This window comes from Colobus angolensis, unplaced genomic scaffold (genome assembly GCF_000951035.1).
Source record: "Colobus angolensis palliatus isolate OR3802 unplaced genomic scaffold, Cang.pa_1.0 Scaffold49, whole genome shotgun sequence".
NCBI classification, from domain to species: Eukaryota; Metazoa; Chordata; class Mammalia; order Primates; family Cercopithecidae; genus Colobus; species Colobus angolensis.
The window spans coordinates 5,789-30,331 of record NW_012118376.1 but is presented as its reverse complement, the minus strand read 5'-3'; the positions used below and the strand labels follow the sequence as shown (position 1 = coordinate 30,331).

The 24,543-nt window shown below is 33.7% G+C and overlaps 1 protein-coding gene across 1 annotated transcript in view; it reads left to right on the top strand.

The window, feature by feature from the left end:
- PAPD4 (PAP associated domain containing 4) overlaps positions 1 to 19,572 on the top strand; it is a gene marked incomplete at its 3' end in the record, with an annotated part of 45,191 nt that extends 25,619 nt beyond the window's left edge. The window contains exons 6-12 of the mRNA XM_011959202.1: positions 3,116 to 3,230; positions 3,376 to 3,467; positions 5,113 to 5,179; positions 7,407 to 7,476; positions 11,188 to 11,264; positions 11,633 to 11,761; positions 19,529 to 19,572. Coding sequence (XP_011814592.1) covers positions 3,116 to 3,230; positions 3,376 to 3,467; positions 5,113 to 5,179; positions 7,407 to 7,476; positions 11,188 to 11,264; positions 11,633 to 11,761; positions 19,529 to 19,572 — 594 coding nt within the window. The remainder of the gene's footprint in view (positions 1 to 3,115; positions 3,231 to 3,375; positions 3,468 to 5,112; positions 5,180 to 7,406; positions 7,477 to 11,187; positions 11,265 to 11,632; positions 11,762 to 19,528) is intronic.
- Between the last annotated feature and the right edge of the window lie 4,971 nt (positions 19,573 to 24,543).

The window sequence follows — 24,543 nt, the reverse complement described above, 5'->3', positions numbered from 1 at the left end:
AATTCAGCTATTATTTCCACGTATGTTTCCCTATTTTGCATGCCCTTTAGGGTATATGCATTCCTATTTTAAATTTTATCTTTTTTTTTTTTTTTTTTTTTTTTTTGATGGAGTCTCACTCTTCTCACCCAGGCTAGAGTGCAGTGGTGTGATCTCAGCTCACTGCAACCTCTGCCTTCTCGGTTCAAGTGATTCTCTTGCGTCAGCCTCCCGGGTTGCTGGGACTACGGGCATGTGCCACTACTCCTGGCTAATTTTTTTGTATTTTTAGTAGAGATGCTGTTTTATCATGTTGGCCAGGATGGTCTTGATCTCTTGACCTCGTGATCCACCTGCCTCGGCCACCCAAAGTGCTGGGATTACAGGCGTGAGCCACCACGCCGAGCCCTCTTCTGTTCTTGTGTAGTATTCAGAAATATACTTCCTGAGTACCTTTTCTTTTTTCATTTCCTACTTTTGTCTAGAGCAGGATTTTTCCTCTGTACTATTGGCATTTTGGGCCAGATAATCTTTGCTGTGGTAGAGTTGTCCTCTGTATTGTAGGATGTTCAGTGACATCCTGGCCTCTACCTACTAGATGCCAGGGACCTTCCCTCTGCCCTGCCTGGTCCTGTTATAATAACCAAAAATGTTTTCATATTCATATGTCCACTGAGAGTCAGAATCATTTTACACCTTTCCTTTTCTCCTGATGGCTCTGTACTGTCCAGTTTAGGTTTCTCTTCCTGGTAGTTTCTGCTGGTGCTTTTTCTTGGAAGGGAACCTCATTTTGTTTGGAGGTCTCTGATCTTTCTGTGGTCCCCTTGCATTTACCTGTGAATTGTAGCCTATGAAGCTGCTTGCCTATTTTGGTTGTGGTACATTGATGTGGGCTGCTTAGTTTGGTGAGTGAGGGGAAGAAGGTATTACCTATAAGCAATTTGATTTCTGCATGTTCTGTTTTTAAGACTGTTTCAAATCCCATTCCCTTTTCTTTTACCATATCTGATACCGTGTGAATCTTGCTGCTGTTGGTATTTGTCGCACTCCTGTGTTCATGATGAATACTTGGTCAGTCAATTGTGTTTTAATTTTTGGCCACATTTTGGTTTGGTTTGATCTCTTTGATTTATTTTCCTAGTTGCTGTCTTTTGTGGGGTGGGTATTCAGAGATTTTAAAGAAAGTTATGCTTCTTTCATTGCCAAATTGCCTAGAATGCCTCTGCCTTCTTAAAATGAGGATTCTAAATATGTAAAAGACAACATTTTTCATGATGTGTGATACTTTTGCCTCATTATGGGCTATAAGGCAGTCCTAGAGAGGGAGAGATTGAAAATACAAGAGCAGGACTAAAAAACTGGTAGAGGTGTTTGTGCCCTTAAGGTGACTAGAAGGCTTGAATACAAAATTATTGGTAGAAAGATTAGCTTTGAATGGGGAAAAGGGCGCCTTTTTTTTTCCTCCCAGATATGTTCGTTTTTAGGTCTGTGGTTAAGAGGCTGAGGAATATCACATTTGGTATTCTCAATTTTCATAGTAAACTTTAACTATCTGCTAGAGAAAGGGAGCTAAGTTTAGAGGGCTTGAAGAAGATAGTAAACATTTTGGAATGGTATAATGAAAAACAGAAGCAATATCTAACCAAAGACTTGGAATAAATTGCTAAGTGATGCTAAGGGCCAACCTAAGACTGTAAACTTGAAATACTCCAATTTTATGATTTTTAATTTTTTTTTCAGTTTTGTCTTTTAGCAACTTAGATGTAAGAGCAGAGAAAGTGGTTGTTTTTTTTTTTTTTTTTTTTTTTTTTAAATATTGACCTAAGATTGGGGTTTTGTAGGACACATATTAGAACATGACAAGGAGATAATGTTGTTAAGGCATGATAAGAGAGTGGTTCACTGTGTGGTGTAGACTGCATAGGGAAAGAAATAACACCATTTAGGTGCTGATGGCTTGGCAGAAAAGGGAGGCTTCAAGGGAATCTGGATCTCTTGTGGTTCTAGAGCAGGTATGAGGAGAGTGAGAAAGTGTGAACTGGATAGGAGATTGAAGCCAAGATAGTATATTGGAATTTAAAATTTCAGAGCTAGAGCAGTTCCAGTTTATTGTAAAGACCACAATTTAGGAGTGTATACTGATGAAGAATACTAGAGGAAATAAAAGTCCAGAAATGGAGGATGTCGTGATATATAGCCCATTTCAGATAGGGAAATCACCTATGTTGTTGGCAAGAGTTGGACTAGAGGGAAAAGTGTGAACCAGATCAGTAGATAAAAGGGTGGTAGGGTCAGGTGTGATGGCTCACACCTGTAATCCCAGCACTTTGGGAGGCTGAGGCAGGCGGATCACTTAAGGTCAGGAGTTTGAGAGCAGCCTGGCCAACATGGCAAAACCCTGTCTCTACAAAAATTGAAAAATTAGCCGGGTGTGGTGGCAGATGCCTGTATTCGCAGCTACTTGGGAGGCTGAGGTAGGAGAATCGGTTGAACCCAGGAGGCTGAGGTTGCGGTTAGCCGAGATCGCACCACTGCATTCCAGGCTGGGCGATGAGTAAGACTCCGTCTCAAAAAAAAAAAAAAAGGTGGTAAGTACATGGCAACATGAAATTAGGGTTCAGGGCATTATTACAAGAATGGGACGGGGTGGTTTGCATGAGCCTAGAAGACCAGGGACTGGTAGCATCTCTTATATTTGGTATTTGTGGGTGTGAATACTAGGGATTGGGCAAACTTCTTTAAAGAGCCAACTCACATATTGTTTCTGTTGCATATTCTTATTTGTTTTCATAATCCTTTAAAAATGTAAAAAAATTCTTTGCTCAGGGGCCATACAAATACAGTGAGCAAGTGTTAAACAGTTTGCTGACCCATGGATTATTTTTATTATGAAGTATCTGTGTCTGTACTTTTCTGTGAGTTGTAAATTTTACTTTGTAAAATTTATATATAGTTTTTCAGACCGTTCTCCTCCTGTACTTGAGTAATAGTAGCTTTGTTTTGGAAACTATTCAGAAGATAATATATATTCCCTTTTAAAATAGTGTCAATATAATTGATTTATACTTCTCCATATGGCAATTACTTTTACATTGCTGAACAAAACTTTTACTTTTTTTTTTGCGGTGGATTCAAGTTGAGTCAGCAGATACTGGAATTATTTGAAACATGTCAGCAGCAAATAAGTGATTTAAAGAAGAAAGAACTCTGTCGAACACAGCTGCAGAGAGAAATTCAGCTATTATTTCCACGTATGTTTCCCTATTTTGCATGCCCTTTAGGGTATATGCATTCCTATTTTAAATTTTATCTTTTTTTTTTTTTTTTAATAGGCACAGAACCAGTGCACCTTGTTTAGATTTTAAATACTCTTACTACTTTCTTCTGTTTCTTTAGAAAGCAGACTTTTTTTGGTTGGGTCCTCTTTAAATGGATTTGGTACCCGGAGCAGTGATGGTGATTTATGCCTAGTTGTTAAGGAAGAACCAGTAAGTAAGGAAACATTTATCCAAGTGTGTTTCTCGTGTTAATGGGTTAAGAAATTTTACATAAAAGTCATTGAGGAAAAAAAATTTGCTTTGTTGTGATTACTTCTTTGAATTTTGTTTACCATAATTGCAGGAAAGCTAGGAAATTTTTTATTTTTAAGGCATGTGCACAATAAGCATAATAGTAAGTATAGCATTAATTTAATTCTAAGTTTTTAAAGTGAGATGGCTTCACTATGTGTTGTTTTTTTTTTTCAAGAACTCTGCCTCTGTTTTGAAATGTCATTAGTTTGGATATGTTATCAGGATGCAGCAAAGAAGAGCATGTGGCAATATTATCTTCTTGATGTATTTCCTTTCCATTTGAATTCTCAGTGATTCTATTTTTAATCTTTACTTTTTTCTCCTTGAAAATGCTTATTAAGGGAAAATAGATTTCACTGAAATTTAAAATAAGACTATCATGTTTATTAAATTTAAAATATTTTTCTCTGACATTTTGCCTTTGTTTTTTTTTTTCTTTTTCTTTAGCAACGATACTGTGTTATTTAGTACAGGTTGAGTATTCCTTATCTTAAATGCTTGGGACCAGAGATTTTTGGATTTGAGATTTATTATTTTTTTTTGGAATACTTACACTATACTTAACATTTGAACATCCCCGATCCAGATCTGAAATGCTCCAATAACCATTTCCTTTGAGTATCATGTCAGCACTCAAAAAGTTTCAGATTTTGGATTTCAGGTTTTTGGATTAGGGATGTTCAACCTGTAGTATGTTTACCTGAATTTCCGGTTAACTGATACTCCTGTGTTTAATACTGCAGTAATTGGTGTTCATTAAGCTGACTTGAGGCAGCCTCTTTAAGATGCTGAGGTTTCTTCTGAACTACCGGTGATTAAGCTCAGTGTAATTTTAATATGCCTTATTATGTTTTATATCTTTAAAAATACAAAAAATTATTGAATGTTAATGTATAATTTTACTATTCATATTATTCCACTAGCAAAAATGACTTCTAGTTACTGCAAATCAGAAAGAGATTTATTCCAGGAAGAATGATATTTTTCTAGGCTTTGAAATCATATAAAGAGAAAGTTTAAAAAAAACCTCACATTATTAACAGTGGAGAATACAAGGGTTGTAATTAAAACTTTTTTGTGCTGCTAGATTGTACTCAAGCACATCCCACTCATCCTGTAGTCTTATTCACGTGTCTAAATCATGTTGTCATAGCTTTTACAGAAACTGAGGTACCGTAGATATGAAACTATCCTTGAGCAGCTTAAGATCTAGATAAGGCTAAAATTCTGTTTATTTTTGTTGGAGGTTGCTTTTTGTACAGTATTATACCGAAGGGAAAAATGACATAAATGGTTGTTTCAGAATTGCTTTGAAAATTGTGCTTTTAAGCTTAAAATCAGGAATTGATTTAGAAATGTAGATGTGAAAGATAGCATTAAAGGTTGACTTTTTCTATAATTTAGAAAAATAAATTTCCTTGGGTATATTGAAAAATAACTCCAAAGGAAAGTATATCTTCTATGTTTTGTTTTTGTTGAGATACGTTAGGAAAATGAAACATTAAGCTTAGAAAGATAATGAAAAAACACTTTATTTTTAACTTTTCAGTGTTTTTTTCAGGTAAATCAGAAGACTGAAGCACGGCATATACTCACCTTAGTCCATAAACACTTCTGTACTAGACTTTGTAAGTCTGACATGCCTGAAGTTTGTATGTCACCTGACATAACTTTATTTAAAATGCTTCTTACATTATCTTCTGGTAAGAATTGTTTATTCTGGTCAGGATAGGTATAATATGGAGCCTTTTTTCCAAATGAATTTCTTTTAACTTTTGATTAAAAAGAAGAGTGATCATTTATTCAACATATCTTTATGGCTCTTACTGCAAAATATACCACCTGCTGCAGTGGGGGGGGATTCAAAGATATGTAAGTTTTAGTTCTTTTTCTCAAAAGCTTATAGATTGTTGGGGAAATTAAAGCATGAATATAAATAGTTGTAATAACAGAGTATCTGTGAAAAGCTAAAAGTGTTGATATACATAAAGTCCTGTAGGCTTTATGTGTGTGACAATTTCATCTGGCTTGCAGTGATATGCATCTTTACTTGTTTTAAAAATAAGATCACTGAACATGAGACTTAAATGTATGACTTCAACAGAAAGCAGATTGTTGACTTAAGCCATTTTATTTTACGATTTTACTTTTTGAATACACTGACTCTAAACAGGTTTTAATCCACATGTTAAGCCATCTCAAATAATTTCTTTTTATATAGAATTTTATAGAAAGTTGAAGTTATCCTGTGTGATATTGGAAGGACACTTGTTCATTTGTTGAACAGACATTCATTATGTGCCAGACTTTGAGCTGGAATGTACAAGTCAAGTAACAAGTCACTGTCTTTGAATAACTTACATCTATTGTAGAAGAGAAATAAATGAAGTGATTTATTTCTTTGGACCTAGGCTTCTGCATTCTGAATTATTCTGTAAAATAAAGAATAATTCATACCTAAGTGGATTTTTATTAGCTATTTGAATCAAAATACTAAAAATGGAAGGTACCTTAAAGATCATGTAATTCACATGAATCTTTTTTTCTTTTTCTTTTGGTTATTTTTAATAGTTAAGGAAACTGGTGATCAATGGATTTAGTAACTTGCCTGGACTATAGTTCGTTGGTCTCAGAACCTGTACTTATTACTCAAAACTTTTAACTCCTAATTTCATTTTTCTGAATTCCTGCACATAAATTCTATTTTGAAGCTTGATATATTCTTTTTTTTTTTTTTGAGACAGAGTCTCGTGCTCTCACCAGGCTGGAGTGCAGTAGCACGATCGCAGGTCACTGCAACCTCCCCCTCCCTGGTTTAAGCGATTCTCATGCCTCAGCCTCCCTATTAACTGGGATTACAGGTGTGTGCCACCTCACCTGGCTAATTTTTGTATTTTTAGTAGAGACGGGGTTTTGCCATGTTGGCCAGGCTGGTCTCAAACTCCTGGCCTCAAGTGATAACATACACTTTGACATCCTAAAGTGCTAGGATTACAGGCATGAACCACCAAGCCCAGCTGATATATATTCTGTAATTTTGATAGTAAAACATTATAACAGAAAATTTTCAGGTTTCAAAAAATCCTGGTACTACTTTTTCTGTAGTTAAAAAATTAGAAAATTGCTCATTTGGGAAAGATTTTCAGAATTTCATTTTTATACACTTCTGTATTTTCCTAATTTTCTATGATAAGCATGTATTTCAACTCAATAATTTTTTAGTTTGATGGAATAAAAATATGTATATACATTTTATGTTGTATATGATATGTGTATATATGTAATACATATGTGTATGTATTTGAATTTCCTATCAGCTGATACTCCTGTGTATAATAGCACGATAATTGGTGTTCACTAAGCTGTTCTGAATTTTTCACTTGTAGAGATCATGTGTATAATAAATATATGTATTTTTCACTTATAGAGATCACACTTACTGAATGCATCCAAGCCCCATGTATCATGTTGCAAAGCATTTCCACACATAAGACTCTGTAAATATGATTTCTACAGTTACCATGATACCTTACTCTGTGCTGTACCAAAATTAGCTATTCCTTCTGCTGCTAGCCTAGATATATTTTCACTCTTATAGTGGTCTGATGAACTTCTCTATAGATACTGTATTAGACCACATTCCTGAAAATAACCTTAATATGAAGCCCCCTAAATGGTATTACTGGAGCCTCCAACCTTAGAAGAATTTGATAATGTCCTTGCTTTTATTCTTTTTCACAGACGTTTTCTTAAATTATTTTAGCTTAGTAAATACTATTTTTTTAAAAACGTGGATTGGAACACTATGAATTCTGGAAACATTGGCCGATATTCACATTATCTTTTGTCTTTCAGCGGGCTACATTGAGAGACCTCAACTGATTCGAGCAAAAGTGCCAATTGTGAAGTTCAGGGATAAAGTCAGGTAAGTAATTAATGAGCCTTTTTCAGTTCCTTTAGATCATTTTTAGATACTCATCTGATAAAGATAATTAAGAATTATATGTTGTAGCATTACAGTTTATTTTCATCAGTTTTTAGAAATCATTTGACTTGGTGTTTGAAATGGTTTTTTAAAATTGAGCGATACTTGATGCTTAACTATACTTAGCTATTCTGCTTGACATTTTGAATATGTGCGACTATCCAATTTAAAGAGTATGAACATATTTGTATTTTAGATTTTTAAATGATCTCTTGCCTTTTGGAATTAATGCGTTCTGAAGAACATAATTAATGAAATTTGACATACTAATATCAAGGGATTTGTTGTAAATACAATTGTGATTAAACAAGTTATGTTTCATTTTAATGAAATGTACATATAATATCTAGAGAATAGATAATGAACGAACAACAGCAAAATATACTTGTTCCATTTCAGAATTTATATTTATATCTTCTACCAGTTTGGGTTCTGAATTTCTTATGGGCATTAGAATTGGGATCTTTAATATCTGAATGCAAAATGTAAATAGATGTTGATTATTTCATTAAACTGATTCGTTACTGTTTTCTAAAAATAGAATTGTAACAGATTTCATAAAATGTGTCCAGTTTTACAAAGTTAATACTGAAATTATGCCCCCCCCACATTATTGATCCTTATCTTTCATAGATTGTGGTTTCACGAATTTGCCTACTTGCTAAAAGTTATTTGTAACTCCGCACATGAATATTCATACGCTTTAGCAGTCATTTCATGGGCATACACGGAGTGGTGAAAATTTCAAATCACCCAATACCATGTTTCCGGCTGAGATAGAATTAGGTGACACACTGTCTTCTTGTTCAGCTTCGTACTGTAAACAAATAACCTCCTCGTAGTCTAATTAATGCCATATTTTTCACATTTTTGTGCTTGTTTGCTTTTTTAGAATGGCCCCCAAGCATAGTGTGGAGTTAGTTTCTAGTGTCCCCAAGTGCAGGAAGGCTGTGATGGTGCCCTGTGGAGAAAATATGTGTTAGGTAGGCTTTGCTCAGGCATGAGTTACAGTACTCTTGGCCATGAGTCCACTGTTAATGAATCAACCATATATATTAAATACAGTGTCTTCAAACAGAAGCACAACATAAAACTTGGTTACGTATTGATGAGTTTATGAAAATGTGACCAGGCTGGCAGAAACCTAACCCTGTGCTTACCCTAGGAGCAATGATATATAGTATTCACTAATTCAGTGTTTGCAGCAACTTTATAGAATGTAGCTACTATGAATGATGAAAATTGACTGAATATATATATTTTAAACAAACTTTAATGCTTGGCTCAAGCCATTCCTTTATATATCTAAACATCGATCAGATCTATAAATACTTATTAAATTTCTGCCAAGTAAATTGTGTCAGATTTTCCTAAAGCAGATATGAAATATATAGGGAGATAAAACATAAAGTTATATTATCTAATTATAAGTTTTTAATAATATATGGTTGTAGTTATAGTTACAAAAATAGTTTTATTCTTTTTCTGTTTTAAGATTATCATACACACTTTTTTTGTTCTTACGCATTTTTTTTTTTAAGAGACAGAGTTTTACTGTGTTGCCCAGGCTGGAGTACAGTGGCATGATCATAGCTCACTGTAACCTCAAATGCCTGGACTCAAGTGATCCTCCCATTTCAGCCTCCTGAGTAGGTAGGACTACAGGCACACACCAACACACTAGGTTAATTTTTGTATTTTTGGTAGAGACAGGGTCTCGCCATGTTGCCCAGGCTAGTTTTGAACCCCTGGCCTCAAGCAATCCTCCTACCTTAGCCTCCCAAAGTTCTGGAATTACAGGAGTGTGCCGCTGCACCTGGCCAAATCCTACTTCCCAACAGAACCATATCTCATGAATATTTGGTTATATCATTAAGTATTGTTCTACAGCTCATTTTTAATGGCTTTATATTTTTTCATTGAGTGAATAAATTGTCATTAACTTAACCATTCCCCTGTGTTTAAACATTTGGTATGTTTCTATAAGCATTTTGTGCATAAATTCTTTCCATATTGAGGATCAGTTTTTTAGTATTTCTAGTAGTAGTATTGAAGCAGGAACTATGGATATTTTTAAAGCTCTGAATTCAATTTTGGAGAAATTTTTAACTGCAGACTAGTTGCCATCTATGTGTTTTTCTTTTCTATACTATATGGATGTAGTACAAATTGGCTTCAGTGTTAGACTTACACAAACACAAAGAATAACTCTCTTGTTACTGTAAGTTTCCCAAAGCCAAATAATGTATAATATCTGAAGTGTTAATGCTACTATCTATTTTTATTAATATGCCTGGATAATGGAAAGATTATAAGATTTCTTTTGTTCCCCTAAATAAGAAAGACTGAAATGGTAGATTTCAAATTTTATACTTAAAAGCTGTAATTAATATAGAAAGATTTCGTTTTTATTTTAGACAATCTTTTCACAGAAAAATTTAGTATTTATAAGTTGGGATCTCACATGGGTATGAATAGAACTGACTTACAGAAAGTAATCCTTTGTTTTTATATGAGTTTAGCCGTTTTTTGTAGATTGAGTCATTATTGCCCTATTTTCTGTTTTTTGTTTTTTTTGAGATGGAGTCTTGCTTTGTTGCCCAGACTGGAGTGCAGTGGTGCGATCTCGGCTCACTGCAAGCTCCACCTCCCAGGTTCACGCCATTCTGCTGCCTCGGCCTCCCGAGTAGCTGGGACTACAGGCGCGCACCACCACGCCTGGCTAATTTTTTGTATTTTTAGTAGAGATGGGGTTTCACCGTGTTAGCCAGGATGGTCTCGATCTCCTGACCTTGTGGTCCGCCCGCCTTGGCCTCCCAAAATTCTGGGATTACAGGTGTGAGCCACCGCGCCCGGCTATTGCCCTGTTTTCTAAATTATGAACGGCATATATTTGCTTCCAAATAAATAACCATTATGTGTTTGAGTATTATAGATAGCTCTTTCCAGGTATCAGTAGCCTAATTTGACATGATACTGTAATTAACTAGCCATTTTAGAGGACATATAATGTGTAGACAGAGCTTTTAAATTTTTTTCCCCTGCATTTTATTTGGCTTTTTATTCCTGTTGTTTTAAAGTATATGATGCTATAATTCTAGATTATTTGAGAATGTATAACTTAATGGGATAGCTTGCTCAGAAATATTTTTGGTCACATAGTTGTGTTTATCTGGAAACGATTGTGAGGTTTAAACATTTTCAGCTGGATATGGTGGCTCCTACCTATAATACTGGTGATTTGGGAGGCTGAGGTGGGGGTACTGCTTGAGCCCAGGAGCTTGAGGCTGGAGTAAGCTATGATTGTGCTACTACACTTCAGCCTGGGCCACAGAGCGAGAGTCCATCTCTAAAGAAGAAAAAAAAAAGATTTAAAAATTTTCTTTGGGGTAATTGGAGCCTTAGCAGTATGTTACTGATTTTTCCACTAGTCTTATTTTATATTTTCAGTACTCACCAAATCACATCAAAATAACATACTGAGTATTTGTTCATTCTTATTTCTTTAGTGTGTCATGTTAAAAACACAGGTCTGTGGCCTTTGGGCCCATGCTATTTTGCATCATGGGATGGATGAGCATTAATTTAGTTATTAGGAAGGAAGTTTTTTTGTTCTTCAGCTAAAGTTTATTGTTTTTTTTTCTTAAATAGTTGTGTGGAGTTTGACTTGAATGTAAACAATGTTGTTGGAATAAGAAACACATTCCTTCTCAGAACTTATGCATACCGTAAGTTTGTGGTTTGTTTATAAAAAATTAGCCTCTTTTTTCTTTATTAATTTTTAAAGATGTTTGTCATAAATAGTGACATCCCTTTAGTTGTGTTTAAGTATATCTTATTTTATTTGTATATGTTGCTACACTAAAATCATATACTATCAGTCATAGGTGAATCAAGTGGCATTTTAATAATTGGTAATTTTTAAAAGGTAACTAAGGTGAGTTTTAGACATAAGACACATTTATGGTGAACAGACACAGTGTTTAATATACACAGAGACAGTGCTCTTTATTTTGGCATGGATCTGGGAAATAATGTAAACTTTCAAAGAAGCTGTAATGTCTCTTACCATGTTAAGTTTTAATTTTACTTTCAGTTGAAAATCGAGTTCGTCCGTTAGTGCTGGTGATTAAGAAGTGGGCAAGTCACCATCAGATAAATGATGCCAGTCGTGGTACTTTAAGCAGCTATAGTCTTGTATTGATGGTTTTGCACTATTTACAAAGTAAGTATAATGGGGTTTTACCCAATTTTTAAAAGTAAAAGACAGCTAGCTTTATTATGGTGTTTTCTCTGTTGACCCTATTTTCAAATAGTATTGTTTTAAAAGTTCTTTCTAAGGTCCATAAAACGCATTTCCTGTTTTGTTGTTTTGGACAAATGTTTTAAAAGTGTTATTCCTTGGAAAATATTAAGAAGTTTCACTGTTTTTTTACTTTTTGAAAGTTTTTTTATAGTCACTTTTGTTTTCAAAGGACTTTTACCACTGTATTGTGGACCCATTATTTTGAGGCAGACGAATGTTCAAAAGGTCTATAAAAGTTAGTTCAAGCACTGTTCATCATATTTTTAATTTTTAATTTGAGACAGGAATTAAATGATTTTCCTGTTGGTTAAAGAAGCTTTTAATCTGAGTTGCCTTCCTCAACTAGATTTTATCTTTATAGGACTGTTGTATCAGATTGGCTCCCAAATTTTAATTTTGTCTGGTTAGTCATTGTTTATAAGGCCATTCTGGTAAAAGCCATACTTTTGTCGCATGCATAGTGACAAACAGTAATAAGTGAACACTTGTAATTTGGACCATTCATAAGTGTGAGAATTTTTATGGTATTGAAAATTTCGTAGAAATATGGGACAGACTGACTAGATCTAATTGAAATCGTTACTTTCATATTTCTCAAAAATATCTTATGTATATAACAATCCAAGAAATAAACATTAAGCCACTTTATATTTTCTACTTAGTTGGACACCAAGAGTTGTTAAAAGATGGATACATCTACTGTTTTGTAGTTATTAGACCAGGAGACTGAGATGTTTAATAACTAACCAACTGAAAATACACATATGTGGTGACGTGAGGACCAAGTGAAAGACTTGGTGTGAATGTAGTAGAAGACCATTTGCCAGGGTGTCTGGGGCTTGATCTGTTCTGGGTTGATGATATTTCTACAGTTTAGAGTGTCGGTTTCCAAAGATTACAATAACAGTAGAAAACATATTTTAACATATATAATACTTATTTCTTCATTCGATGATTATGTATAGAATACCTACCAAGTAAATGTTAGGTATTCTAGGATCTGAGCAGTGAACACAATACAAAAACAATTATCTTCTTCATGAAGCTTACATTTTCAACTTGTAAAATGTAACATTTTCATTGCTGTTACCTACCAAAACATGAATTATTAAACAACTCACAGATTACTAATAAAATGTGACATTTTTACCACCGTTGTGAGTTGAGCTGCTGATAGAGCACTGTCAACATGTGATATGCTAGTAACAAATGAATTATTACGGTGTAGTCATTTAAAAAAGCCTATTGAAAAATATCCTTTTGTTGTATTATTTGATGCTTTTTGTATTTAGATTCTGAGAGAGATAACAGATAATATTAGCAATTTTGTCAACAGCAGCTTAGTCTTGGAAAGTTGAGATGATTTGATGCCTTTACAGCTATGTTTGTGTGTATTGAGGATACTGGGAACTGGGAAAAGGAGAAGACACCCTTTCCTTGTTATATAGATCAGAAATGGTTAGAGTTGGGGATTACAATTTTGTTAACCCAATTCCTGGTAGACTGGGCTTCTTTGGATAGGGATTGGAGGGTGATACCTAAGTTGAGAATTTCTGTGTAATGAGCCACTTTTACTAATAGCAGGATAGATAGAAGTGGTTGGGACAAAAACGAAGATTGTCCTACCAATGCCTTAAAAAAGAGCAGTGCAGAGGGAAGATTGGTTGTCAGGAATTTTCTATTTTGTTTTAGAATTATTATGTTTAAAATAATACTTAAAACGTAGTGATATTAAAATAGTTATTTTACATTTTAAAATTCATTTTGAATAAGTTGTGCATATATATCATAGAAAATCCTGAGAATATACTAAAGTGGACCCAAAAAAAAAAAAAAATACATTGCCCATGTATTTTCACACCCAAAGATTGTTATTGTTAACATTTGTTTTATTTTTTCTGGTTTTTGTTTTCTTTGCAAAGGTTTCAAAATGTTTAGCCAAACCTAAATACGTAAATGTCAAGTTCAGGTCTTTTAATTCCAAAAGTTGGGGACAAATAAGTAACTGTAAATGGTGTGTGTTCTTTTTTCCTCTACAAAATCATGGTCTTCTTAAATAATCTTGTTACATTTTCTTTTACCTGTTCATTACATGATTCTCAGACTTTTAGATTTCAAGGAAGAGTAATGTCCAAAAAAAAAAAAGAACCAAACTGGAGTTTTTATTTTGTTATGTTAAGTATCAGAACCAAAAAACTGCTACCAATTACTACCATTACTTCATAAAAGATGGTGCATAAAATACCAAAAAAGCAATGATACAATCTCAGAATAATGGACAGACCATCACAAAACAGTGTAATTGTTACACCCTTCCCACTTTCAGCACACACACACGTTTTAATTTTTTTAGTTTATCACAGCTTAGAAAGCTTTCCTCTATGGTGAAGAATTTGGGGAACATTTTTTCATGTTTATTTTAATTGGAGTAGTCTTAGAGCTAGCTAGTTCTCAAGAAAATCTTGATTCTACCTTTAGACACATCTTCATCCCATCTTTGTCTGGAGATAGGGTGCCATTATTTGACCAAAGTGTTTATGTTATTGTTCTTAATTTCATAGTGTGTCAACCTTGTCCCTTCTTGGTAATCAAATTATGGTATGCTCCTAGGGTGAATTTGGCATTCTACATTCTTGACAGAATATAATCTTATACTCTGTCCTATTACTTACAAAATTTCACTTGAACATGTATTACAGATGTAGGGGTTAATATTCTTAAATTGGCAGTTTTTAAAAACGACAAAATGGAATACACAATCATGCTGAGAGTGTTGATTTGGTACAACCCCTTTAGAAAGCAGTATTGTATATTTATATTTATATTTATGTCCTTTGACTTAGTTATTTCATTTCTAGAAATTTATCCTAATGTAATAATGAGTGGTGCATATATGGATGTACATGTAAGGCTATTTTTTTATGGTGTTATGTAAATAATGAAAGATTAGAAGTACTCTTAAATTTTCTAGAATAGGGGAATGGTTAAATTAATTACGATATACCCTAATATGAGATCTGCATAGCCACTAACGATCATGTTTTTAATATATTTAATGATACAAGAAAATATTCATGATATATTGTCTTATATATCATAATACCAATTTTATTTAAAAATAATAACTGTATATATTTGTATATGTGCAAATACTGAAAAGGTAGGTGCCAAAATTATATCAGGGGTTATTTATGGACAGTTTAGCGAAGTTCTCTGTACTTCACCATACTTGCAGATGTTTTATAATATATGAGAGTATATTTTCCTTTGGATGCTGGTCTCAGATGATTTTTTTGACTTACCGAGAGAGACAAAATAGTTTAAATGGGCCAACATTTTTATGAATCAGTCATCAGAGAGGTTTGATAATCTTTAATGTTAAAATATTTCAGGCTAATCTTAATACATGTATTTTTATTGCTGACCAGTCTTGAATATGTACTGGTTTGATGATTCATTTGCCCCTCTAAAAGAATTTGAAACATACGACATTGGCTATTTTGGATACTACTTTATGTGTCATTAATCATTTTTGTCCAGTTTTACAAAATACATGTCTATATATATATATTACTTTATAATATATGTTCAGGTGAACTCTAAACATTTTTTTTTCAGTGAACTCTGTTCTCTTGTGGATTGCAGTTTACTTTCATTAAAAATGGAATAGGATTTCTTATATATATAAAATATATAAGATATGTAGCACTCACCACCATTCACTATTTATATTTTAGTTGTGATTTAAAAATGAGATTTGACTAAAGCATTTAGCATACATGATCATCCATAATATGTGCCCTACTCCTTAATTCTTACTGGTTACCTTAGAAATTTTAAATTTGATTGACTTCTTTAGATAAATGTATGTTAATCACAGATGCCCCAATGTGGTAATTGAAAGCAAAATAAAAATTTTAAACTGGGACCAGGCGCAGTGGCTCATGCCTGTAATCCCAAGTGCTTTGGGAGGCTGAGGCAGGAGGATTGCTTGAGGCCAGGAGTTTGAGACCAGCCTGAGCAACATAGTGAGACTGCCCCATCTACAGAAATAAAAAATAAAAAAAATTAGTTGGGCATGGTGGCACATATCGTTAGTCCTAGCTACTCAGGAGGCTAAGGTGGGAGCATTGTTTGAGCCCAGGAGTTTGAAGTTGCAGTGAGCTATGATTATGCCACTGCATTTCAGTCTGGTCAGCAGAGTGACTCTTTCTTAACAAAACAAAAAAATTAAACATTGCTGTTTTGCCAGCCTATTAAAATCGTACTAAAATTTAGTTTAGACTTTGCCCAACATTTTATTTTTGACAGAGTGGTCCCATTTACTGAAGTGGTTTGTGATTAATAGCACTGCATTCAGCCATTCCTAGGTCTTTCTTGAAGGACATCAGCTACCCAGAGCTAATGTGTAACTCTACACTGGCAAATTTAAGCTACTCTTCCCTAGAAGAAATGAGAGTGATTAAAATAGATAGTTGCTTTTCTTGGCAGTATCACATTACTATGAGGGAAAAGGGCAAACAAGAGTCTGCAAGGTGTATTGAGCAGTTCTAGCTCTGCCACAAAAAACTAGTTTTTGTGACTTTGGTCAAGTTATTGTACCTCACTGGCCTTAATCTTACCTGTAACACAAACAGTTGGATTAAATGACCTTCACGTTTTGTTTAACTTCTTAAATCCTTTAATATCTTTTCTGCCATAAACAGAGAAAGGAAATAGGTCCTGTGTATGTAGAAAGGTTAAAAAGATTAACACATTTCCTAGAATAAATTCCAATCGTCAGTAATTGACTTACAGATACTTGAAAGATGACTGATCAAAGCATGAGGGGGAATTGAGAAGAGATTTTAATTATAACTTAAGAGTTAATGAAAAAGGAGGCCAGGCATGGTGACTCACACCTGTAATCCCAACACTTTGGAAGGCTGAGGCGGGTGGATCAGTTGAGGTCAGGAATTTGAGACCAGCCTGACCAACATAGTGAAACCCTGTCTCTACTGAAAATACAAAATTAGCTGGGCATGGTGGTGCACGGCTGTAATTCCAGCTACTTGGGAGGCCAAGGCAGTAGAATCACTTGAATCTGGAAGGTGGAGGTTGCAGTGAGCCTAGATCACACCAATATACTCCATCCTGGGCAACAGGAGCAAAACTCTGTCTCAAAAAAAAAAAGTAATGAAAAAGGTAAGATCATCAGTTGGCTAGAAATAATAACATTAAAGAATATTCATGGAATGTTCGCCATATTCCTAGGCACAGAGCTTTCTGGTAGACATTTTAAAATTGTCCTTGCAGAGCCTGGCCAATGTGGTGAAACTGTGTCTCTACTAAAAAATTAGCTGGATGTGGTGGTGCACACTTGTAATCCCAGCTAGTGGGGTGGCTGAGGCATGAGAATCGCTTGAATTCGGGAGGTAGAGGCTGCCGTGAGTCGAAATCATGCCCCTGCATTCCAGCCTGGGTGACAGAGCGAGACCCTGTCTCAAAAAAAATTAATGAATAAGTAAAGTTGTCCTTGTATTTTCAAAATTAATGATTCTTAGTGTGATCGAAGATCTGCTATTTAAAATTTAAATTTTTGGTACGTCTATATGGAAAGTTTATGGGTATAAATTTGTGGGGTCCCTACCAGCAAGCTGTTATGCAAACTTCGGGTAAAGTAGAATCTTGTACATTAGCTGTATTCAGGGCATTGCCTATTAATCATGTACTCTAATATTGAGCTTTTGTTTTGTTTTTAGTTTGCCTTTGAGAGAGAAATTTAAAAGACCGAACCTGTAATCCAAAATTCTGAAGTTAAAATAGATGTTACAGTCAGATTTTTCCAGAATTTACATTGCTTTGGAGTAAGATAAACATTTAAAAAACTACTAAACTCATTGAGACTAATATCAGGATATTGTTTATAAATAACTTCTGCAGTACACTAATTGCTTCTCTAATGACTAGTGTTTATAAATCTTTTAAGGTTGTAACATAAAGAATTTACTTAATGATAACCCTGCCTCCAGAAACTTCCAAATTGCTGAGTTCTAAAAGCTCTTTTGTCCATCGAAAGATCCTCAACCAGTGGCTAGTATCTGTTTTTCTCTCCTAGTATTCTAGTTATGTTACCAGAATGAGATAAAGGTTTTTTTATTCTAATTCTCTATAATCTTTTCTTCATCCTTTGTTTTATTACACTTTTAGTATACTAGAGTATTCGATGGGAAAGGTATTCAAGTTTTTAAGTAAACTAATTTCTTGTAAGATTTTCCAATTTGACTTCTGTATTATAACCAAAATTGCTAGAAAGCCATTAAAAAGTGTTATACAAATATAGAGACATTTAGAATTAAAGTGAGTGGGGTTTGAGTTTACTTGACAGGTCTTCTAGCATGTTGAGTATTTGAATGCCTCTTAGGGGAAAGGAATATATATATTCTTACTTCCTAAGAGTGATTCTGGTAAGTAATGATTGAATTTTTTCTACTAATATTCTCAGTCATGTACTGAGAACATGAAGACGTATCATGGAATTTAATTTTAAATTCATTTTAAAATTCATTTCACCCCAATTTTCAACATGGGGTGAAATGTGATACATAAGGGAAATTTAAATAAAGCATCCTACTTTGTACTATGTGGTAAAAACGTATACCCTTTTAATTATAGTTGGAGAGCGTGTAATTTGGTCATAATGGTTCATTACATGTACGTTTATATATTTCAGAAGTCATTTTTTAAAGTTTTTGCTAAATCACACATTAAAAGTGAATTAATATGCTTTGTTGAGTTTATATAGTTATTATACATAGTGTATTCCTAATTCTTAAATACTTCCTAATTCTTAAATTTGAAAATGTAATACTTGTATTTTACCATACTCATGACATTATATTTTACAGTTATTTCTTATATTGTGGATGTTAGGCACTTTGCCTTTTTATATTGTTCTTTTCATATTAAAACAATGTAAAATTACTGTTAGTGCATTTAATGAGATTGGATTTGTTTAGAACTATTGAATGGTGAAGGATGACAAAATATGGTGATAACAGGATAATGATTTCTTTGTATGAAGTTTTATTTATAGCAGATTGTTGCCCTTAGTTTTCTAACTTTTGCTGAACATTCTTTAAAAATGTACTAATGAGGTTAAAGATTTTCTTTAAGTTTTATTTGATTTTTTTGTTGTTGTTATTTGCAGTATACCAGTTTCCTGAACGATTTCAATTTTGGTATTGTCAGTGGAAATTAAATAATAAAGGGACAATTATGAAAGAACTATTTTTCTCTCCTAGTGTCACTGAACTGTATTTTTAAAATTATGGTTTTTGATTACTACATCCATCTTAATAATGTCTATTCAGTATCTGTAGAGCAATCCTTGTCTTGCTTATTGTGTGTGTATGTCTGATGTTGGACAAATTACATGTGTCCCTTTATTGATAGCCTATTCTAAAACCATGTGAGGAACATTGGTTTACATAGGGATATATATAGTTTATTAATAAAACCTTAGTTTGTCAACTTAAATATATTTTAAATACAAACTTAGGGATAAGAATTTCATGAAATACTTGAAAACTGTTGAATTTTAGCATAAACCCTTATAGTCTCATACCTGGGATGTAGCTGACAAATTATTGCATTGTAAAATGAATCACGTGAATCACGGAAGCTTTAAACTTTTTCTTTTTATAGCCCTACCTGAACCCATCCTTCCATCCCTCCAAAAAATTTACCCAGTAAGTGTTTCTTATAAATTATTATAATACATTTTATGTCAAGTGTATGTAGAACTATTATAAGTAGTATTAATGTGACTATAAAAGTAGTAAGGTTAAGTACATAACATTTTCTATATATACCAAGAGAACATTTAAAATGTTTCATATACTGTTTCAGAAAACTCTCATACTTGTTATTTTGTTATTGGCAGACAGTCTGTTCAGTTGTGTTAATGGTGGAATTTGTTTTGCATGATGCTCAAGATTATCACTAATGGAGATTAAATATACTCAGTTGCCCATTTGGCCTTATTCCAGTTTTCTTCCTACTATTTTAAAATACAGCTTCACAGGATTTCTTTAGTTAGTAACTCAGAAATTTTTTAGCCCAGTATATTTATCCTTTGAAAAGCAGGGGGAAGAGAAGTTGAACAATTGGATAATCTTTTTATCTTTAATTTGCTCTTGCCAAGTAATACACCAAAACAGGTAATATTAGTACACTATTCTTGTCTGCATAATACTATGAATCCTGCTGACATTAATTGGAAACATTCAAGAAATGAAGTGTGGCTACTAGAAAAGATTTAATATGTACTTAGTTTGAGTTTAGAGATACATAGGTTATGTATGTATTCACTATCTATAAGAATCCTTGTGTTTCTTTTTCAGTTTTCGTGTTCTTTCTCCAGAATTCTCTGTTTCTTTGTTTTATATCATTAGTGTTTTCCTCCATAGTCATCCTTTTTCCTGCATTATTTGGAAATAATATTTAAGCTACTTGTTTAGAATGTTTGACTGCTCTTCTGAAGCCACATAATTTTTACATATTGGTTTCATATACTTGTAAGAAGAGCTGTATTCTAAACTTACTAAACGGTCATATTACAAAGAGAAATATAATCAGCTTAGACGATTAATTTTCAAAAAACATACCTATTGTGTTACACAAAATGTAACAAATTTACTTGACATGGAACGTCAATTAAATATAGTTTAATATCTGATAATTGAGAAGGACCAATGTTCTTGGTTTTGAACGTAAGTTATTATTGTAATGCACACATGCAAGGTGCTGGATAATAAAGGTTCATTTTAATACAGCCTTGCTGTAGTGGATCTCACATTCTGTGGAACGTCATCTACTAGAAGAGACTATATAACAAGAGCCTTTTAGAATCTTGCTATCTCATCTTCCTTTTTTCAAAAAACTAGTTTCTGCTATTATGAAGAATTATTATAATGAATTTCCAGTATAGCTAAGCACCAGTCTTTATGCTATCTTAAACATTATGAAAAATGAAAGTACAGAAATAGAAGTAACTTGAACTTTTTGACCTTATTCTTTGAAATCTTTTTATATATTCCTTTTTTTTTTTTTGTAGAGACGGTCTTGCTGTGATGTCCAGTTTGGTCTCAAGTTCCTGGCCTCAAGTGAGCCTTCTACCTTAGCCTCCCAAAGTTCTGGGATTACAGGCATGAGCCACTACACCCAGCCTGTTGGCCTTCATTTTGAATGTTTTTCTCTCTCCATAAAGTATTGACTCTTTTGTTCGTACTGAAAGGTCATATTTTATTTTATTGACCCAACCTCATCTTGCTTTAAGACGCAGGTGTCAGTGTAGAAAGAGCTGCATGTGTTCTTTAGCAAAGGATCTAATAAACTTATCCCTAAAATAATATTGTGTGTTGAAAAATGCTTCTGCAGCAGTCTCACTTAAAACCCTATGCTACATGAAGCTCTTTTTACTAATATAGAAGACTGGCAAAATATCAGTGTACTGTGGTTGGGGTCAGAGGTAACGCTTTTATAATACTCAGGTTCTTACTAATGGCCCCATTTTCACTTATGTGTTCTGTTTTTCTTATTTAGCTTTCTTCCATGACAGAGTCCTGACTTCTGTTCATATCCACTGCCTCTGACCCTATACTCTCCATCTGTTTTGCTTATAAGCTTATTTCTATACCTGCAATGGGGAAATAGATTTAGCCCCAAGACCTTAAAAAATACTAATAGCAAGACCTCAGATTAGGAATCTCCTGATTTGCATTCACATATGGTTACATTGCTATCATAAATATTGAATTTTTTGTTTACGTGGGTAGGGACTTAACTACCTCTTCTCACACAAGATTTTTTGTTTTATATGAAACCTGTAAGCTGGTCAGCAGAACACATTTTTAATGGTCCGTCTGATGAAACAAACAAATCAGCTTGTTTGCTATTAATAATAACCAGCCGGGCATGGTGGCTCATGTCTGTAATCTCAGCACTTTGGGAGGCCGAGGTGGGTGGATCACGAGGTCAGGAGTTCAAGACCAGCCTGGCCAAGATGGTGAAACCGCATCGCTACTAAAAATGCAAAAATTAGCCAGGCATGATGGCAGGTGCCTGTAATCCCAGCTACTTGGGAGGGTGAGGAAGAGAATTGCTTGAACCTGGGAGGCGGAGATTGCAGTGAGCGGAGATTGTGCCACTGTACTCCATCCTCAGCAACAGAGTGAGATGCCGTCTCAAAAAAAAAAAAAAAAAATATATATATATATAATAACCATAACCATTGTTTATTTAGTATCCATTATATGTCAGCATACTGTACATTGTATACACAATTTTTAAAATCCTGAACAAATACACTTGCAAGGTATTATCCCTTTTTCACTAATGAAGAAACTGTTTTAGAAATGTTACATGATTGATCCAAGTGGTACTCACAGTTTTTCCATTATACTGTTTCTTGGGGGAAGGCAAAAATTATGGCAGTATTCACTAACATTTTACCTAATTTCTGTTGCTTATTACATTTTATTTGTATATATCTGATTGTTCCTATACAGATATACCTTTGAGGACAACAGTTACGGCAAAATTTCAGCTTGTATAAATAAGTTTAAGAATGACTTACCATTTTAAGTAACAACAACAAAAAGAAACTTTGTTACTTTACAAAGGAAACCACAGGGTTCTTTTAAATTTGGAGCTTCTCTAATACAAAATAGGGCTTAGTTTTAAAATAAAACAATTTTGGAATGGAATAAGTTTGTTCAGTATACTGTGCTTTTTAGTCATTTTCATATTTTCTTTTCAAAATTTATAACATTTTAAATATTTTAAAAATTGGTATATTTCAGTTCAGTTGTGATATGAAAGGGATAAAAGGCTGTAAACATTGTCTGAAGACTGTATTATAGTATAGAATTACTGATTATTACTAAATTCTTATTGACTTAAACAACATGACTGATAGAGGGCAGAGTATTTACTATTCAGTTGAAGAAGTGAAGCTGAGAAAGTTAAATATATAAACAGATTAAGCTTATGAAAGAATCTTTATTTTAATGCAAGCATATTACTATGAGGATTAACTAAAATTTATGCTAGGTAGATTTATCAATACAACTTGTATTTTTTAGCTATTTGTTTCCTTCCCTAAAAGTATCTTTGTACTCTAGGAGTCACGAGAAAATAACCCTCTTCTTTTTAATAGTTATGAAATAAAGAATTCTAGAGCTTTTCTGTGTAGTTAAATGTTAAAAACACCTTAAATTATACATATACAGTAATGTGCTGCATAATGATGTTTTGGTTAATGACAGACCACATACATGATGGTGGTCTCATAAGATGATGATAGAGCTGAAAAATTCCTGTCACTTGGTTTTTGCTGTACTATACTTTTTATCATTATTTGTGAGTGTACACTTCATGCTTAAAAAGCAAGCTAACTATAAAATGGCCTCAGGTAGGTCCTTCAGGAGGTATTCCAGAAGAAGACATTATTATATGAAATGACAGCTCCATGCATGATACTGTCTCCAAAGATCTTCCAGTGGGACAAGATGTGGAGGTGGAAGACAGTGATAGTGATGATCCCAATACTGTGTAGGCCTAGGCCGATGTGTATGTTTGTGCCTTTGTTTTTTAACAAAAAGGTTTAAAAGTAAGGGAAAAAAAAATTAGAAAAAAACTTATAGAATAAGGATATAAAGAAAGAAAATATTTTTGTATTGTTGCACAGTGTGTTTTAAGCTGTGTTGTTACAAAACAGCCTAAAAGTTAAAAAGTTTTTAAAATTAAAGTTGCAGTGAACTAAGGTTAATTTATTACTGAAAAAAGAAAAAATTTTAAATAAACTTAGGGTAGCCTAAGTGTACAATATTTATAAAGTCTACAGTTGTGTATAGTAATGTTCTAGGCCTTCACATTCACTCATTACTCTCTCACTGACTCACCCAGCAACTTCTACTTCTGTAAGCCCCACTTATGGTAAGGGTATACTGTTTTTTATCTTTTATACCATGTTTTTAGTGTACCTTTTCTATTTTTAGATATGTTTAGATACACACATACTTATTACAGTTGCCTACAGTATTCAGTAATAACATGCTGTGCAGATTTGCAACCTGTGCAGACATACCTTTGGGGTGTTGCAGGTTTGGTTCCAGGCCACCACAATAAAGTGAGTCACATGAATTTTTTGGTTTCCCAGTGTATACAGAAGTTATGTTTACACTATCATGTAGTCTTTTAAGTGTGCAATAGCATTATATCTAAAAAAATGTACATGCCTTTGTTTAAAAATACTTTATTGCTACAAAATGCTAATGATCAGCTGAGCCTTCAGCACCAGTTGTGGAGAATCTTGCTTTGATATTGATGGCTCCTGACCAGGGTGTTGGTTGCTGAAGGTTGGCATGGCTGTGGCAGTTTCTGAAAATGAGACAGCAGTCAAGTTTGCCACATTGATTGACTCTTCTTCACAAAAGATTTCTCTATAGTGTATGATGATCTTTGCTAGCATTTTACGTACAGTAGAACGTCCTTTAAAATTGAAGTCAGTGCTCTCAAACTCTGCTACTACTTTACCAGCTAAGTTTATGTGATGTTCTAAATCCTTTGTTTATACACTTACAAATATTATCCCTCTTTCACGAATGAAAAAACTAAGTCTTAGAAAAGTTACATGGTTGATCCAAGCAGTACCGGTA